Consider the following 20,908-nt stretch of genomic DNA (forward strand, 5'->3'; position numbering starts at 1 on the left):
GCTTTTATTTAGTGTTTGTAAGGTCACTGTCCTGTTTGTGACCCCCACATCTAAAACAAAACTTATGTTCCTGGCAGTGACCTGTTATTCAATCACATGACTCTACTCCATTCCCCTGGACATCCTCCCCATATCTCAGGGAGCCATTTTCTTGAATTCAGGATTTATTAGTTCTTTACTTTCTTTCTTTATAAATTCTTATTTGTCTATGTTTATTCCCCATAAGTATTTTTAATATTTAGTTGTTTTTACTTCTATTAAAGGGATTTCATACTGTATATTATAACTCAGGTTTGCATTTTTTAAAATGTACTATTATATTACTAGGATGCTTGTGTTTTGCGTGTTGTGGTATTTCATTCATTTTGATTATTGTATAATAGTTCACTGGAATGAGGGTATCAGTTTATTTGTTCAGTCTCCCATTGAAGGACAATTAGGATGTTCCCAGCTGTTTGCAATTGTGAACAGCTGTTAGAACATTCTTGTACATGCCTCTTGTTTTTAACCTCTGAGAGGATTTCTCTTAGGACCAACGTAGCTGGGTTATAGGGTATATGAATTTTTAACTTTAGGAGATAATGCCAAGCCATTTTTGAGTGACAGCACCAATTGCTACTCCCACCAAAAGTGTCTAAGAGACCCTGCACGTCCCTGTCTCTCCAGCACTTGGTATTGTCAGACTTTGAATTTTTGTCAGTTAAATGGACATGAAGAGATATCTTATGGTTTTAATTTTTGTTTCTTATGTTTACTGGGCAAATTTATTCCCTCTTTTGTGAAATTCCAGTCCATGTATTTTTGTGCATTTTTTTCTAAGTTGGTGGTGTTTATGTTAACAATTTGTTAGGCATTCATTATGTATTTCTGATATTAATCTTTTGTTGGAGGTATATATTTTAAATCTATTTTCCCAGTTTGTAACTTGATCCTTTATTTTCTTGAATGTATTTTTTGATGGCCAGAAGTTCTTAATTTTAATATAATCAATCTATTATTCTTTTATGACCCACACTTTTTTGTGAGTTAAAGTAATCTTTTTTTAACCTAAGGACTAAAAGATATTCACCAATGCTTTTCACTAAGATATTTAGTGGCTTATTTTTATTTTATTTTTATTTTTTAAATTTATTTTATTTTATTTAATTTTTAATATAATTTATTGTCAAATTGGCTAACATACAGTGTGTAAAGTATGCTCTTGTTTTTTGGGATAGATTCCCTGGTTCATCGCTTACATACAACACCTAGTGCTCATCCCAAAAAGTGCCCTCCTCAATGCCCATCACCCATTTTCCCCCTCTCTCCCACCCCCTTCCACCCTCAGGTTGTTCTCTGTATTTAAGAGTTTATTATGGTTTGCCTCCCTCCCTCTCTGTTTGTAACTATATTTTCCCCTTCCCTTCCCCCATGGTCTTCTGTTAAGTTTCTCAAGATCCACAAATGAGTGAAAACATATGATATCTGTCCTTCTCTGACTGACTTATTTCACTCGGTATAATACCTTCCAGTTGCAGCCACGTTGCTACAGATGACATGATTTAATTCTTTCTTAATGGTTTATTTTTTAAACTTAAGACTCTAATCCCTCTAGAGCTGATTTTTTAAATCGAGTGAATGAGGATTCAGCTTTATTTTTTAAGTAAAGCTTACTATTTTTCAATCTCCATTTATTGATTTAATTTGCATTTAAATTTTAACTTCAAACTTAATCTCTTCTTACTCCAATGGTCTGATTTGCCACCTGTGGCATACACCAAACTTACATAAATGCATGGGATTTTTACTCTGTGCTGTTGTTTAATGAATTAGTGTGTGTGTGTGTGTGTGTGTGTGTGTGTGTGTGTGTGTATTTATGCTTGAATTACATATATTCATCTTAGAATTTTAGACACACACACACTTAGATTTTGAAATAACTTTGGTTTTTCCACTAGGTTTTGGACATAGTAAAAACAAGTATCCGTACAATTCTTCCACGCATCTGGAAGGTACCTGATGTCGAGGAAGTAAATTTATATCGGATTTTCAACAGGGTTTTTAATCGCTTACTCTGGAGTCATGGTCAAGGACTGTGGAACTGTTTCTGTGATTCAGGGTAAGTTCTAAATTATCTTTTATTATTGTTACTTTTAACATTTTATTATTTGGTTAGAGGAAGGCCAATAAAATGGTTGATTTCCATAATGATCTCTTAAAATATGGATATTTTTTACTGCATATAATTTTTTTGTACTCAGCTGTAGTTTATAGCAGTTGAACTGATTTAGATGAGATAATGAATATGAACATAACACCTAACTAAATTGAATTCAATGGAGAGAAAGTAGTCTTAATGAAAAATCTCAGTTACGAATCAATATTCTTAATGTTCTTCTGCTCTTTCCTTCGTACAACAGACTTCCAAAATATGGCTACCGTCCCTCTCCAAAATTTCAGTCCTGCCAAAGCTATTGTGATTCATTGTTTCTTTAGCCTTAAGATAATTTAAAACCAAACATTCCCTACCTCTTTTTCAATTAGAAAGGGCTACCTTTCTGGCCTTCCCTTAATCCCTTTGTTATGCAGGTTTGATATTTTAGGGGCTTCTGCATCTTCAATTGTTTACTAAATCCTGTTAGTTTTTCTGTCACATTCCCATGGGGCTACTTTCTTTTTCATTGTTCTTAGCTATTGTTAAGTACTTATTACCGCGTTGAATACTTTTGGAGATACAGAGTTGAATTCCCCACAGATCCCCGCAAGACTCTTAAAAATGATAATAGCTAAAGCTATACTACTTACTGTGTGCCAGGCATTGTTCTAAACACTTTATGTATAAGGAGTGATTTAATCCTCATAACAGGTTTTATGATTTATCACCATTTTATAGACAAGGAAACTGAGGCACAGATAGGTGCTAAGGACCTAGTGCAACTGGGATTTGGCCTCAAGGAACCTGGCCCAAGAATTTATGGTCTTAACCAATAAGCTTTGTTGCCTCTAGTAGACAAAAGAAGAGATATAAAAAAGTAATGATTATAAAAGAGACATAAAATATTCTAGCCATTTATAGAAAGGCTAGGTAAGATTAGTAGATTTCTAGACATTTTTGCCTCCAGTTTTTTGTTTCCCATATCCATCCTACTGTCAGGGGTCATTTCCTAAAATCTGTAGTGAGTTCCCTCATTTATCATTAAAGTCTAGAGTTTTTATCTAGAGACACAACACTCTCTAATATGCTGATTCTTTCTTATTTCTCTAGTCCTCTTTGTCATTACTTTTCTACTTAAAGCTTGTGCCAGAAAAACAAGCTCATTATTTTCAAATATCTTTAAAATGTTTTCTTTTCTTCATCGGAGCTTTTGGTGTCCTTAAGTGTCTGACCGGGCTGCTTTGCACAACCCTATCCCTCCAATTCCCTTTGCATTGTTTAAATTCGGTGTAAAGACCCAGCCTGTACTTCCTTTTTGGTAAAATCATAACAGCCTATTGTAGTCTGAAATGATGTCTGAATGTCCTCCATTTAAATATTCTGGTCATCTAGTACTGATTCATTCATATCATTTGCAGACTTACTCTCACTACTATCTCCTCAGTAGCCATTCACAACAGGAAGACTTTCTAAGGTGCTCTGGGTTTGGGTAAAACCTGAGAGTAATCTTGGCTATAAATTATTTCCTCAGAGAGTTAAGTGGAATATTTGAACTATGCTCTATGGCCTGTTAGTTGTTGCCTCTTTGTAGAAGTTCTCTCAATCTAGACTCACAGTTGGAATGTTTTTGTTTGTTTGTTTTTTCTGTTTGTTGACCCATTGGTTGGAATGCTACATATGAATCCCAGCTATTTTTCACCAGGGAAAACAGTCAGACAGTCTGCTACTGAAACTAGTGCTGGTAGCTTTGAGTTCATGAGATAATCTCCAACTCCAGACCCTAAAGATGCCCATCAAGTGGTTCTTCTTTGCCTCTAGGGCTCCTCTTCCCTGAACTAGTTTGGCAAAATATTAATTGATTCAGAATCTTTTTCTCTTGTGTTTTGCACAATACTCCCCTTAAATTTCTCTGGTGGTATCTATTGTTATTGGTATTGATGATGAGAGTTAACAACATTTATTGAAGACTTACTAAAAGCCTGACGTTGTTTTACATAGTAAATAGTCTTATAGTTGCCACTTTAGTGTTTTGAGTAAATTATTATTGTTATTCTCATTGTATAGATGAGGAAATTAACGCATAGAGAGAGCATGTAGTTTATCCAGGTTCTTATAGTAACTAGGTGAGCATGGATTTAAACCCAGGTTGTCTGAGACAAGAGCCCAAGCTCTTAGCTGTGTGTTTCACTGATTCCCTTCAAAGCAGCATTCCCAGTGGTTGCCAGACTTGCTTGATTGCAAGTCCCATAGCCTTAGTCAGATCCCCAGCCCCACCACATCTGGGCAAATAGAGCAGGAGTAGCTTTGAGCCCAATTTGATCTCCATACTCCATCCATTTCTTTAAAATTTTGGCGGTTTGTAGAGGTGAGTTTAACACTGGGTTTTATTTTGCAGCCTTACGAATGGGTTTCTTAGGCTTCCTCAATTTCATGAAGTCACACAGCATTGTGTTTGATTCACAGGTTAGACCCAGAGTAGTGTTAGTAATCCTTTGAGTCATGTTTAGTCAATGCATACTCCTTTAACGTTTGGCCTAACAGCCCAATAGTCAAGGCAAAAATCTACTCTAAACTCAGTTCTAAGAGAATGATTTTAATAAAAGCACAACTGTCATTCACAGTTAGGTGTAAAATCTTGGAAAAATATAATTCAAATAAGTCTGGGCCACCTTGATTCTTTCCTCTGCCCATCAACACCCCAATAACAAAGCAAAATAAATAAACCACTCCCTGTCCACATCCAGACACATCAAAGAATATCATAGGAACCTTTGTGGCAGGTTTCCCTAGAGTTGGCCCAGAAGTTTTACTGATGCACCAAATAGAAAACACCCTTATCCCTCTTTCTTACTTTTCCAGGCTGCTAAAGCCCATGCTCAGTGACCCTTGTTGTTACATGGAACCTTCTCTTGTTATCACATGATGCCCCACATTCTGAATGTGTTCTCTGTAGGGGAATAGCTCTTAGAATTTTCATGAATAAAATTATCTGCCATGTTTTGCTGGGATAGAGGAAGTCTTGGTGCTGTGGACTCAAACTCAGGTCTGAGAGCTCATGAAAGGCAGCCAAAGGATGTAACATTTCAGCTGAGACTTGTAGGAAGAGGAAGAATAGTTTTCCAGGTAAAACAAAAAAGAGGAGGCAGGGGGAGGTATGGGAGAAGAAATGTATTGTTTGGAAAAGCCTTTTCTCCACTCAAAACTATGATCTGTATACCCCAAAGAAAGAGAATCTGTTTGGACCTGTTAGCCAAAGGCATTTTCTAGTGGAAGTTTTTCATGGAAAAGCTTTTTCTCTTAGAATCTTCAGGCAAGAAGAAATGATAAGGAGTATTCTAAGCAGTCTGCTTTCAGGCTGAATTATATGCCTACTTAAAAATATATGCATAACATATAGACTAAAAATGACATGAATCTTCCTGTTCTCATATCACTTTCAATTGGATGTGTTGTTGTTAGTACTTTTCAGCTCAATTGTTGCTGTTTATTCCGTTGGTATAGGCCAGTTTTTGTTTTGTTTTGTTTTTATTTTCCTTTCTCCTTTCTGCTACTTAACTTTGGTCCACTCAGTCATCCATTCTGACTTCTATTAGAGAAGGAGAAAAAAGATGAATCAGTTTTACTTTTTAGATAACTACTTTATTAAATATTTTGATGAGAAAGTTGGTGAAAAATTTTGGATTGCTGGATAATTAGAGGCTTTTCAAGTCTCTGGATTTCATTAATACCTCCCCTTTATTGCCAGAAGTATTCACTATTCTGTATCTTATTGTTATATTACTAAAAATGGTTGTTTAAAGTTGTTTCCTGTTATGTATCTCTGAGCATTAGGGAGTACCAAACAAATTTTTAACCAGTTAATTTTTCTTTTTCAATTTATGGATTTTGGCTCTTCTGTTTTTTGGAAGTTAGATACAGAAAAAAGGCAGATAAGACCTTGGGTTCTTTAAAACGGAACTGGTATTATAAGTTATTTTTATATCCTTTCACCTTCTTATTTCTATATGCCTCTATATGCCAGGTGTAGTGGATAGGAGGTGGGGGACATAGTTCTAACATACTCAGTTTGAAAGATAGGTTTCCTTTGTGCAGAGAAAGTTAGCCTAGTACCAAATGAAGCAATTCCTATCCATTTTCTTTTTTTCTTTATGAACACTGGTGCGCTGACACTTAAATATGAATTAATAGAGTAGAATGTGGTCTTTGGCCTGTGGTGGTGAACATACACAACAAAAATTGGTAAAAGACTTTGATCCACATATTTATTTTAAATATTTAAGGAAGAATGAGAGATTGAGCAGAGCTGGTGATATAACTTATATAATATTCAGACTGTTCCATCAAATTCGAGTGTTATAGAAAAAGCTCTTTTTACCTTGCTTCCATTTTATTTGTTCTTTTCTTACCTCTCTATACTCCAAATCAGGAAAAGAAAAATTGCCATGATGTTTGTAACTTGATAGTGGATCTAATCAAATGGCTCCAAAGGATCAAAATAAAAATATATCCAAATTAAGAGAAGAGGATGTAGCAATACTCAATTTCAGTGGAGAGAAAAGTCCTAAGCATACAGTCGTAACACAGGATGTTTTCCTGAATGTATTTGTATTTATATGAAATTTTTATTTATCTGGGCCTAAACATGTAGAACTTTGAAATTAAGACATATTAATTATAAGCACATTCTCTAATTAATTGGTATTCTCCAATATTTTTCTTGATCAAATTAGGTTAAGTCAGTTGCACACACACACACACACACACACAGGTATATATGGGTATATACAAACATGTATGTGTTATATCTAGTTTTTCTTATATTTAGTAATAAATTAAAACTTATTTTAGAAGTTAATTTAGCTAGTACATTACTGCTTCTTGAATGCAATAACTTTCTTAAAATAATAAAAACAGTATTATATTTAGTCCTGAACATCTCAGAATATGGAAGAAAATTTATTCCTTTCAGTCTATTCATTTGAATCTCATTCCTTTTAAGAAAACCTGTCACTCACTGATGACATGCTATCTTTTTAGGACCACATTTCTCCTGAAAAAATAAACAGTAGCCTTTCTGCTAAAAAAATGCCTTTCTGAGTTTTTAAAGCATTTTTAAAAATTCCAAAGATATCAAATATCCACAGAAAATTGAAAATGGAGTCTTTGAATTTCCCACTGGGAAGTAAATTTCTTCAGAAAAATATTTTCCTTAATATTTTTTTCTTTCTGAAAATCTACTGTTTTCTTTCTCTGAGGGTTAAGCGAGTTGGTTTATGTAAAACGAGACCTGAACCATTACCAAGTCTCAAATAAAACTTTCCCCTTGAGACTTAAAAAGAGTTTCATTTACACTAAGGAAATAAATCTCTTTCTCTCTCTCTCTGTGTCTCTCTCTCTGTGGTGGTGGGGGTGGGTGATGAGGTGTTTCCTGATTGGGATCACCATGGTAAATTTAGAATTGTAAGTATATTTATATATATTTGTGTACCTGCGTGTGCATAGACACACACACACACACACACAAACACACACACACACACATTAAGTTTACCAAGAAGTGTGTACTACTGCCTGCTTTGGTATAAGTTTGAGTGCATGAAAGGAGGAAGAACACTATGTTTAAGATTTCAGTCAGGCAGTATTCATTGAGATAACATTACTTCTAGAATAGAGAAACTGAGCTCTAGAAATATCATGGATATATAATTACATCTGAAAGGGTTTTGAAAGGAGTGGTCATAGTCAAAGGATTAATTTACATGTTCCTAGCACAGAGACCACAAATGAAATCACAGCAAATTTTAAATTCTTTTGTGGGATCATTATTTTTTTCTATTTTTTCATCTTTTATTTTTTCCCCCTTTTTAAAAAAAATAAATTTTAGTTAGCATACAGTGCAATATTGGTTTCAGGAGTAGAATTCAGTGATTCATCACTTACATACAACACCCAGTGCTCATCACAAGTGCTCTCCTTAGTACCCATCACCTTTCTGGCCCATGCCCCACCCACCTCCCCCCATCAACACATAGTTTGTTCTCCGTCATTAAAAATCTCTTGTGGTTTGTTTCCCTCTCTTCCCACCTCCCCTTCTCATATGTTCATCTGTTTTGTCTCTTAAGTTCCACATATGAATGAAATTTGTCTTTCTCTGATTGACTTATTTCACTTAACATAATACATTCTAGCTCTATCCATGTCATTGCCAATAGCAAGATTTCTTTCATTTTGATATCTGAGTAATATTCCATTATATATATGTATGTATATGTAATATTCCATATACATATATGTATGTATATATATATCACATCTTGTTTATCCATTCCTCAGTTCATCAATTGATGGACATTTGGCTATTGTTGATAATGCTGCTATCAACATTGGAGTGCATGTACCCCTTTAAATATGTATTTTTGTATTCTCTGGGAAAGTACCTAATAGTGCAATTGCTGGATCCTAGGGTAGTTCTATTTTTAGTTTCTTGAAGAATCTCCGTACTACTCTCCAGAGTGGCTGCACAAGTTTGCATTCCCACCAGCACTGCAAGAGGATTTCCCTTTCTCTGCATCCTTTCCCACACCTGTAGTTTCTTGTGTTGTTAATTTTAGCCATTCTAACAGATGTGAGGTGGTATATCATCGTGGTTTTGATTTGTGTTTCCCTGATGATGAGTGATCTTGACTATCTTTTCATGTGTCTGTTAGTCATCTGGATGTCTTCTTTGAGAAAGTGTCTATTCATGTCTTCTGCCCATTTCTTAACTGGGTTATTTGTTTTTTGGGTGTTGAGTTTGATAAGTTCTTTATAGATTTTGGATACTAACCCTTTATCAGATATTTTGTTTGCAGATATCTTCCCCCATTCTTTGGGCTGTCTTTTAATTTTGTTGATTGTTTCTTTCACTGTGCAAAAGCTTTTTACCTTGATGAAGACTCAAGTAGTTCGTGTTTGTTGTTGTTTCCCTTGCCTTCAGCAACCTGTCTAGTAAGAAGTTGCTGCAGCCGAGGTCAAAGAGGTTGTTGCCTGTTTTCTCCTCTAGGACTTTGATGGTTTCCTGACTCACATTTAGGTCTTTCTTCCATTTTGAATTTATTTTTGTGTATGGTGTGAGAAAGTGGTACAGTTTCATTCTTCTGCATGTTGTCGTCCAGTTTTCCCGACACCATTTGTTGAAAAGACTGTCTTTTTTTCCATTGGATATTCTGTCCAACTTTGTCAAAGATTAGTTCACCATATAGTTTCTGTTCTGTTCCATTGACCTATGTGTCTGTTTTTGTGCCAGTACCATATTGTCTTGATGACTGCAGCTTTGTAATATAGCTTGAAATTCGGAATTGTGATTCCTCAAGTTTTTTGTTTTTTGGTTGTTTTCAACATTTGGTTATTTGGGGTCTTTTCTGGTCCCATACAAATTTTAGGACTGTTTGTTCCAACTCAGTGAAAAATGCTGGTGGTATTCTGATAGGGATTGCATTAAATGGGTAGATTGATGGGTGCCTGGGTGGCTCAGTCGGTTAAGCATCTGACTTAGGCTCAGGTTATGATCTCGGGGTTTATGGGTTCGAGCTCCATGTCGGGCTCTGTACTGACAGCTCAGAGCCTGGAGCCTGCTTTGGATTCTGTGTCTCCCCCTCTCTCTGCCCCTTTCATGCTCATGCTCTGTCTCTCTCTGTCTCCCAATGATAAATAAACACTAAAAAAAAAATTTTTTTTTAATGGGTAGATTGCTTTGGGTAGTATAGACATTTTAACAATATTTGTTCTTCCAATCCATGACTATGGAATGCTTTTCCATTTTTTTGAAGAATGCTTCTTCAATTTCTTTTATGTGTGTTCTGTGGTTTTCAGAGTATAGATCTTTTATCTCTTTAGTTAGATACATTCCTAGGTATCTATTGTTTTTGGTGCAATTACAAATGGGATCAATTCCTTGATTTCTTTTTCTGCTGCTTTGTTATTGTATAACAAATATTGTATACAATATTTTATACATTATTATAATATATATGTATATATATTATATATATGTGTGTATATTATATACATATGTATATATTATATATATGTATATATATGTATATATTATATATATATGTATATATATTATACAATATTTTATACATTGTATAAAAATGTAACAGATTTATTCACGTTGATTTTATATCCTGCAACTTTACTGAATTCTTGTTTTCGTTCTAGCACTTTTTTTTGCAGTTGAACTTTCAGGTTTTCTGCATAGAGTATCATGTTGTCTGCAAATAGTGAAAGTTTGACTTCTTCCTTGCTTATTTGGATGCTTTTATTTCTTTTTGTTGTGTGATGCCAGTACTGTGTTAAATAGTAATGATGATAGTGGACATACTTGTTCCTGACCATAGGGGCAAGACTCTCAGTTTTTCCCCGTTGACAATGATATTAGCGGTGGTTCTTTTGTATATGGCCTTTATGATGTTGAATTATGTTCCATCTATCCCTAATTTATTGAGGGTTTTTATCAAGAATGGATGCTGTATTTTGTCAAATGCTTTTTCTGCATCTATTGACAGGATCGTATGGTTCTTATCATTTCTTTTATCAATGTGGTGTATCACATTGACTGATTTGTGAATATTGAACCAGTCATACAGCCCATGAATAAATCCCCCTTGATCACGGTGAATAATTCTTATAATGTACTATTGAATTTGATTTGCTAATATTTTGTTGGGAATTTTTGCATCCATGTTCTTCAGGGATATTGGCCGGTAATTCCCCTTTTTAGTGGGGTCTTTGATTTTGCATTCAAGATAATACTAGCTTTGTAGAAGGAGTTTGGAAGATTTCTTTCCATTTCTATTTTTTGGAAAAGTTTGAGAAGACTATGTATTTACTCTTCATTAAATGTCTGGTAGAATTCCCCTGGGAAGCCATCTGGCCCAGGACTCTCATTGGGAGATTAAAAAAAAAAAAAAAAAATTTTTTTTAATGTTTATTTATCTTTGAGAGAGAGAGAGAGAGAGAGAGAGAGAGAGAGAGAGAGAGAGCATGAGTGGGGGGAGGGGTATAGAGAGAGGGAGACCCAGAATTCAAAGCAGGCTTCAGGCTCTGAGTTGTCAGCACAGAGCCCGATGCGGGGCCTGAACTCATGGAGTGCGAGATCATGACCTGAGCCAAAGTCGGATGCTCAACTGACTTGAGCCACCCAGGCGCCCCTCTTGTTGATTTACTGATTCAAATTCTTTGCCAGTTATGGACCTGTTCAAATTTTCTGTTTCTTCCTGTTTCAGTTTTGGTAGTGTGTTTCTAGGAATTTGTCCATTTCTTCCAGATTGCCCAGTTTGTTTACATATAATTTTTCATAATATTCTCTTACAATTGTTTGTATTTCTGTGGCATTGGTTCCTCTTGCATTCATGATTTTATCTATTTGGTTCCTCTTTCTTTAGTTTTTGATAAGTCTGACTAGGGGGTTATCAATTTTGTTTATTCTTTAAAAAAACTAGCTTTTAGTTTCATTGATTTGTTCTACTGTTTTTGTTTGTTTGTTTCTATATCATTTATTTCTGCTCTAATCTTTATTATTTCCCTTCTTCTGCGGCTTTAGGCTTTATTTGCTGTTCTTTTTCTAGCTCCTTTAGGTGTAAGGTTAGGTTGTGTATTTGGGACCTTTCTTGCTTCTTAGATAGGCCTGAATTACAGTGTAATCTTCTCTTAAGACTGTCTTTGCTGTATCCCAAAAGATTTGGACTGCCATGTTTTCATTTTCATTTGTATTTTTATATTTCTTTAATTTCCTGGTTAACCCATTCATTCTTTATAGAATGTTCTTTAACTTCCATGTATTTGAGGGCTTTCCAAATTTTTTCTTGTGGTTGATTTCAAGTTTCATAGCATTGTGATCTGAAAATATGCATGGTATGATCTCCGTCTTTTTGTACCTGTTGAGGGCTGATTTGTGACCCACTATATGATCTATTCTGGACAGTGTTTCATGTGCACTGGAGAAGAATGTGTATTCTGCTGCTTTAGGATGAAATGTTCTGAATGTATCTGGTAAGTCCATCTGGTCCGTTGTGTCATTCAAAGCCATTGTTTCCTTGTCGATTTTCTGCTTTGGTGAGGTGATCTGTCCATTGTTGTAAGTGGGGTATTAAAGTCTCTTATAATTATGGTATTGTTATCAATGACTTTCCTTATTTTCATCATTAACTGATTTATATATTTGGTTCTTCCAGGTCGGGGGCATAAATATTTACAATTGTCAGATCTCCTTGATGGATAGGGCCATTATGATATAATGCCCTTCTTCATTTCTTATTACAGTCTTTGTTTTAAAATCGAGCTTGTCTGATTAAGTATGGCTATTTTGCCTTTCTTTGGACATCCAGGAGCATGATAGATGGTTCTTCATCCCCTCACTTTCAATCTGCATGTGTCTTTAGCTCTAAAATGCTCTTGTATGCAGCATATAGGTGGATCTCATTTTTTATCCATTCTGATACCTTATGTGTTTGGATTAGAGCATTTAGTTCATTTATATTCAGAGTGTTCATTGAAAGATATGAATTGAGTGCCATTGTGTTACCTGGTGACGCTCTCTGGTCCTTTCTAATCTCTGTGCTTTTGGTCTTCCCCTCACTCCTCCTCAGAGTCCCTCTTAAAATTTCTCATAGGGCTGGTTTAATGGTCACAAACTCCTTTAGTTTTTGTTTGTCTAGAAAACTCTTTATCTCTCCTTCTGTTTTGGATGACAGCCTTGCTGGATAGTGTATTCTTGAGTGTATATTTTTTCCATTAGGCACATTGGATATATCTTGCCACTCCTTTCTGGCCTGCCAGGTTTCTATGGACAGATCTGCTGTTAACCTGATCTGTTTTCAGGTTAAGGACTTGTAGGTTAAGGACTTTTTTTCCCTTGCTGCTTTCAGGATTCTTTCCTTGTCTGTTTATTTTGTGAATTTGACTATATAGCTTGGTGATGGCTAACTTTTTTTCAATTTAATGGGAGTTCTCTGTGCTTCTTGGATTTTGATGTCTGTGTCCTTTCCCAGATTAGGGAAGTTTTCAGCTATAATTTGCTCAAATAAACCTTCTTTCCCTTTTTCTTTCTCTTCATCTTCTGGGACTCCTATGATACAAATGTTATTATGTTTTAATAAATTGCTGAGTTTCCTAAGTCTGCCTTTGTGATCCCTGGCCTTTGTTTCCCTCTTCTTTTCAGCTTCATTATTTTCCATAATTTTTATCTTCTTTATCGCTTATTTGCTTCTCTGCCTTATCCATCCTCGTTTTTATGTCTTCCACTGGGTTGGCATCTCAGTGATAACATTTTTAACTTCAGCCTGACTAGAATTTAGTTCTTTTGTCTCTGCAGAAAGAGATTCTCTGGTGTCTTCAATGCTTTTTTCAAGCCCAGCTAGTATCCTTACAATCATTGTTTTAAATTCTAGTTCAGACATCTTACTTATATCTGCATTGATTAAATCCCTGGCCATCATTTCCTTCTGTTCTTTCTTTTGAGGTGACTTTCTCCATCTTGTCATTTTGGAGGAAGAAAACAACAACAACAATAATAATAGAATGGAATAAAAGTTTAAAAATTTTTAAAAATCAAATAAAGGAAGCTAGATCCTAGGTGTATTTTGGTCTGCTAGTTAAGAGAAGCTTGATAGGAAAAAGTGAAAAGAAAAAAGAAGAGAGAAAAAAATTAAAAATTAAAAAAATAAATAAATAAAGTGTCCATTCTGCATCCAAGAAACAAAAGAGAAGAAAAACACAACAAAAACAGAGGCACCAACAACAAAATGAGCCAACTAACAAAAAAACCAAATGAAACTAGATCAGGTTTCCCCTAGAGCTGAAACTTTGCAGTAGTCTATGGTAGGTTAAACTCAGGGAAAGGATTTGTGCTGGGCTTCTGGGAGAGGGGTCTGCTGCTCAGATTCTCAGGCCAACTTGTCCTAATGGAGATGTGCCTGGAGGGCACAAGGGGGCCTTTGTGTAATGGCTCTATTCTCCACTTGGAGGCACTGCTTAGCTCATTGGGGTGGATCAGTGTTGGTGGGCTAATAATGATAAATGGCTTCACCCCACTCTCTAGTCTCCAGGGAGGGAAGTTTGCACCCTCACAGATGCATGATCAGCCACCCTTCCTGTGTCCACTGCTTCCATCAGCTCCCTGCCTTACCCCTGTCTGTGTCTGAGCTGTCCACCTATCAAACAGTGCCTCTCTCCAGAGTTTTATCTCAGGCACAGCTGTGTTTCAAAACCCCACACTTCAGAGACCTTTACAGTTCAGACCCTCAGTGATCTTCTGGGGGAGGATCTCACTGCCCTGTGGCCGGCTTGTCCTAGGAAATGGTCATGCCACCGTGCAGTGGCAGTACTCAGAGTTTATGGTAAATCACAACACACAGCTGGCTCCAGGATTTGCTGGCCTCAACTGGCATCTTTCTTCCTATATCGGTGGCAGCTTGATGGTGCCCACCTTGTCTTTTACCCAGAGAGAGGTTGTATCACCTCTACCAAATGTACTCCAAACAGAGGAACCATTTCTCCCTATGGGACCTAGGGGATCCTCAGGCCAGTTGCCTGCTCCTGGGGCCCAGACAACACCAGAGTCTGATCTCTGAAACTTCAGACTCTGTGCTCAGCTGTTTAATAAAAAAACTGGCGGTATTGAAACCCTCTCCTTCCCCCCACCTCCAGGGGTTTTGGGGAACCATTTTCTTGTGCAGTCCCCTGTGTGTGTTTTCACTCTTTCTCTCTAGCTGCTTTCAGGGGGAGTGTTTTCTTATGCAAACCCGAGTGCTGCTCTCTCCCTGCAGCCACCTCTGTCTTTCACCTCAGCTTTTCTCTCCCCCAGTTCACCTGTCTGCACCAAGTACCTGCCTCTGCCTTCCTCTGTGTCTCAAATTATGTGGATTGTTCTGTTAATCCTCAGATCTACTTCCTAGGTGTTCAGAATGGTTTGATGTTGGTCTAGCTATGTTCAAGGGAAGAGACAAGTATAGGGTCCCCTTACTATTCCACCATTTTAACTCCTCAGATCTTGGGATTATTATTAATATAAAGGTAAAGATAACAAGGACTTTAGAAAACTTAAAGTTTTAGAATACCTAACTTTTGAGAAATAAGCTCGATATTTCACATATACTTTAATATAGAGTAATGGAAAATTTTAGGAGGTGTTGGGAAGCCATGCTGATAGCTACCCACAGTTGGTATCAGTAAAGTCTTTAGAGACAGATAGCATATGAATTCTATGTTGTGTTTTTTAATATAAAGATTAATTTTCAACTATATATTTATTTTATACCTTTCAACCACCTGCAGTCACTTCACATGTTCTCTGAGGCCACTTCTACTTTTCCTTATTGGTTTGTTGCTAGGTAAGTGATAAAGCTGGTTGCCTTTTTTAACAGCCACATGAGGTCATGTCTGTTTCCATGCCCACAGATCCTCTTGGGAGAGTATTTTCAGTAAAAGCCCAGAGGTGGTGACTCCTTTGCAGCTCCAATGTTGCCAGCGCCTGGTTGAGCTTTGTAAACAGTGCCTGCTAGTGGTTTACAAGTATGCAACTGACACAAGAGGATCACTGTCAGGCCCTGGTACTGATTGGAGTAACTCCAGGTACTTGTTTACATTTCTACACCCTGTGAGTTTTATATAAAGTAATGCCACAATGCAGTTTGCAATTGAAAGTCTCTTTTCATTTATATAGCTAGAGAAAAAGCTAAAGACCAAAAATTCATACCCGCTATTATCTACAAAAGACTTTTAATTTGCACAGTCTTTACCTTTGAAGGACCAAACAAGGACAACAGCCACAAACCTGAAGGTGACAGAAATAACCTACATGGAAATGAGATTATTTGGTTTATATACTTTTGCTTTCAAAAGCCAAGTAAAAGCATCCAAAAAATGGTAATTAACTTTTTGCTCCAATAAGGATATTTCAGATTTATCCATCAGCCTGGTAAGTTGGGAAGATGCCTTTAGTTTAATTTTTGTTGTTCAGTATGCCTCCACTACTCCTTTCATCACCAAACAAATCTATGGGAGGTGAATTTTGTTAAGTTCCATTTAAAAACTGAATTTTAATAAATATTGTCCAGTTAAAATAGGTAGTTTTCCAAATCATAAAAAATAATGTTGTTTTTAAGCTGCAAAAATACACAGAGTAAAAAAGAAGTACATTTTAGGATTTTTCTGTACAATCATAGTTCCCATTAGAATTAAAGATGGATATGCGACTTCATTTTTAGTATATATACATTGAAGTACTACTCAAGATAGAAGAGAATAAACCAGGGGCGCCTGGGTGGCTCAGTCGGTTAAGCGGCCAACTTCGGCTCAGGTCATGATCTCGCGGTCCGTGAGTTCGAGCCCCGTGTCGGGCTCTGTGCTGACAGCTCAGAGCCTGGAGCCTATTTCAGATTCTGTGTCTCCCTCTCGCTGACCCTCCCCTGTTCATGCTCTGTCTCTCCCTGTCTCAAAAATAAATAAAACGTTAAAAAGAAAGAAAGAAAGAAAGAAGGAAAGAAAGAAAGAAAGAAGAATAAACCATGACTTTGAAAAACTAAATGATAGTCAAAAGATGATAGTATTCAACTAACAGTTGAATAGGCAATGAGGAAAATAGAACCACCATAGCTTGGATTTTCTTTTTGAAATACCTAGAAATTAATCTGTTTATTATAAAAATCACAGAGAATATAATAAAGCTAACTTTCTATAAACTGACTTACAACAGCAGAATGGCTTGGAATATATTTAACAAAAAGTATTGAAAGATGTATTTTTAATCTTTGCATTGGATTCTGACTGTTGCATTACCTTTAGAAGCTGCTTGATTAGAACAATGGTAAAGATAAAGCTAGCCATTAATATTTGAAATATGTAAATATCAAAACAATATTCTACAGTTTAATGGTTTGAAGCAAATTATTGAACTACAACTTATATTACTTTCATTGGTATTTTCATATGGTTTGAAAGAATGATGGTCATCATTGAAATATTACAATATATAAATGAAGAGGCTTCATTTTAAAGAGTGATACTCTGGAAGGATGATCAGAAAAATCTTAAGTTCCAGTCTAGGAAGCATGGTTTCAAAATCTTTAATGTCACACTTGCAATTACAGATTTTGTAACCCATTTTCTGTTGAGGGATCTTATAACTTTTGTAGACAGCCAAAAATAGAATGAGGTCATTCTGGAGGAAGAAGTTACACCTTGCAGCTGGTTCAGGCCTTTTTATTTTCTCCCCCTTTTGGTGGTCAGAAGAGATATTCTTGACTCTGGAACCTTGAGTTCTGGACTTCTGATAAATGCTCACTATAACCCAAGTATGGTGATTATAAGCATTTGGGGGGATGGATATTAGTACACACACCCTCTATTTCTGCCCAAGTTCAGAACCATTTGAGAGAGAAATGTAGGAATCAGACAGGTGATCATCAGAATGTGACTTCGTTACTGAGTAAAGCTACATTAAAGGGCATGGTATAGATTTGATCCAAGTGAGTTCTCTAAAATTGACTTTGAGAATTAAATGTACTGATTCAGTCATAAGCAGAGCTGGATCAACCCAAACCTTCCACACTACCCCATAAAGTCTAGTTCTGTTGGTGTTGGCTAAAGAACAAATAAGGATGCACCCTTTCTGCAGATAGACTAATCCAACAAGAGAAGGGGGCCAAGCCAAGCATACCTGGTTCCTTCTTTTAAACCTGAAAATCACGGACCCCTGGGTGGCTCAGTCAATTAGGCGTCCAACTCTTGATTTCAGCTCAGGTCATGATCTCACAATTTGTGAGATTAAGCCCCACATTGAGCTTTGTGCTGACAGTGCAGAGCCTGCTTGGGATTCTCTGTCTCTCTCTCTCTCAACCCCTCCCTCTCTCTCTCTCTCTCTCAAAATAAATAAATAAACTTTAAACCTGAAAATCAGATAACTCACTTCTGGGAAAAGGTCAGAAATTTGGTGGAAATTCTTCTACTTGGAAACCACAAGGAGGGAAGAGAAATGAACCTGTCCTCTTAATATCAAGCTATTAAAACCCAAGTCAGTGTCACATTAATTTAAAAACATGTGACAACTAGCCGTATCTTCTTTCCCTTGTCAATTAAGAACCTATAGCATTTTACTTTATATGTAGAAGTCACTTAACTTATACTTATTAATGCATAGATAAATTTCATTTATTAAGTTACCTAGTAAAGTATAAATTAATATTTATAATTTAATATATACCTAATATAAATAATGTATGGGGTATACCTAAATACTTTATGAGGAGATATAAGTTTAGTTCATTTATCTATAAAATTAAAAGAGAAGAAAATAGAGATAACATAATAGAGATAACATATATATATGTTATCTCTATTTTCTTCATATATATATCTATTGTATATATATATACACACACACACACACACACATATACATATATATATGTTTTCTCTCTCTCTCTCTCTATCTCCAGGATACTAGAATTAAAATGTGTTTCTATATTTCATATACTGAGCTTCCATATAAGCTCATTTCACAAGGTGTTTCATGGCTAAAAACATTTTTATTTCAAAACATTTTGAGTTCAAACTTCTGCCTTCAGTAATGAGCACTAGGTTTTTGGACAAATCTTCCTTTTAATATGAACTAGCAAAGCTAGACAAAATACCGATACCTTTGCTTGAAGACATTGGAGAGTTAATTGGGTACATAATGAGTGCTTGTTAGTATTGAGTAGTACTTTTTTTTTTTTAATGTTTATTTTTGAGAGAGAGAGAGAGAGTGAGGGAAGGGCAGAGAGGTGGGAGGACCGAGGATCTGAAACAGGCTCTGAGCTGAGAGCAGAGAGCCTGATGCAGGGCTCGAACTCACAAACTGTGAGATCATGACCTGAGCCAAAGTCAGACACTTAACCAGTTGAGCCATCCAGGTGCCCCAGTACTGAGTAGTACTTTTGATAGACTCATGGGCCTAAGGGAAAAAAGTAGCAGTTCAAGGTCTGCCAAAGATGGGGATACCCCTAGATTCCTAGGAGTAACAGTCATCCAAATGTTTTGCAAAGCAGAAGTTAACAGAATTACAAGGAAAAATAGATCTACAACCATAGATGGAGATCTATCTATCTATATATATATAAATTAAAGATATAGAACATCTTAACAATATAACAGACTTAACTGTCATATATATGACTTAACTGTCATATACAGAAGTGAATCTAATAATCTCAGAATATAAAATACCAAGCACACCAGGAATTTTTACAAAAATCAATCATATAGTGGAATAACAAAACATATTTCAACAAATTTCACAAGACTTAACTCATACAGAGTTTTTTTTCAGACCCCATGCCATTAAACTAGAAAATAATAGCAAAGATTATAATTGGAATATCCATACTTTTGAAAGATAAAAAAATTATGCTTCTAAGTAACTGATGAATCAAAGAAGATCAAAGATCTTAATGGTCATAAGAAAATATTTTGAATGGATTTATAACAAAAATACTATAATAAAAATTGCAGTATATAAAAAATCATTATTATAGGCATATTTATAGACAATTTATATAAATTGGCATTAGGCAAGAGGAAGGCACAAATTTAATGATATCAGTAACCATTTTGAAAAATGACAAAATGACATTAAGATAAACCCAAAGAATACAGAGAAAGGAGAGCAGAAATTAACAATTATGAAACAAACAATAAAGATTAACTTGGCCAAAATGTGTTTTTGAAAAGACTAGTAAAATTGATGAACAACTTGTGAGACTGATCAAGAATACAAGAGCCAGAAATAGTTAACATCAAGAACAAAAATGGAGACATTACTACAGATCCTACAAACATTGAAAATTTTGTAAGAAAACAGAAACAATTTCATGCCAATAAATTTGGTAATTGAGATTAGGTTAACAAATTCCTGGAAAAAGACATATGTATTACCAAAAGTGACACAACTTCGTGTTAGGAAGTCTTATATAGAAATTATTCAATAGTCTTGACTATTGAAGAAATTGAATCAGTAATTAAAAACCCTCTCAAAGGTCACTCTAGATTCATAGGTTTTCACTATCCAATTCTATTAAGCCCATCTAGAGAACAGACAAGGAGGGAACATTCTCCAATTGTGACTCATTCTCCAATTGTGACTCATGCTACAACATGGACAAACCTTGAAAGCATGCTAATTAAATAAGCCAGACACAAAAGGACAAGTATAGTATGATTTCACTTATATAAGGTATCTAGAAAATATCTAGACAAATTCATAGAGACAGTAGAATAGAGGTTACCCCGGAATGGGAGGAGGAGGAAATGGGGATTTCGTGTTTAAGGGCAAGGAGTTTCTGTTTGGGATGAAAACATTTGGAACTATATCGCGGTGATGGTTACACAACCATTGTGAATGTATTTAATGCACTGATTTGTACACTTAAAAATGATAAAACTAGTAAGTTCCATGTTATATATCTTTTACCACAATAGAAAAAAATTAAACACAGGAAAAATATTATGATGAGCTTCATTTACCTTTGTTCCCCAAACTAGAAGCTGAGTTTATTTTGGGGTCTGAGGGGCCCTGATCTTACTCTAGGACAATCTTGGAAGGTGGGTGTAGCTTAAGTTTTCAAGGCTAATTCCCTACCAGTCTTGTAATGCTCACATTCCAGAGATCCTCCGTAGTCAGCAATAAGTTGGCATTGACAGGCCAACCAATTCTACGTCAAGTAGAAATTAGACAAATACGTGTTTTATGTCTAT

The 20,908-nt window shown here is 35.7% G+C and overlaps 1 protein-coding gene across 4 annotated transcripts in view; it reads left to right on the top strand.

Moving 5' to 3' along the window:
* TTLL7 (tubulin tyrosine ligase like 7) overlaps window positions 1–20,908 on the top strand; it is a 138,261-nt gene that overhangs the window by 113,987 nt on the left and 3,366 nt on the right. For all 4 annotated transcript variants that reach the window (XM_047872922.1, XM_047872923.1, XM_047872925.1 and 1 more), the window contains 2 exons: window positions 1,938–2,098; window positions 15,575–15,748. In XM_047872922.1, the coding sequence (XP_047728878.1) occupies window positions 1,938–2,098; window positions 15,575–15,748 (335 nt within the window). The remainder of the gene's footprint in view (window positions 1–1,937; window positions 2,099–15,574; window positions 15,749–20,908) is intronic.

Source organism: Prionailurus viverrinus, chromosome C1, assembly GCF_022837055.1.
Source record: "Prionailurus viverrinus isolate Anna chromosome C1, UM_Priviv_1.0, whole genome shotgun sequence".
In the NCBI taxonomy this organism is placed as follows: Eukaryota; Metazoa; Chordata; class Mammalia; order Carnivora; family Felidae; genus Prionailurus; species Prionailurus viverrinus.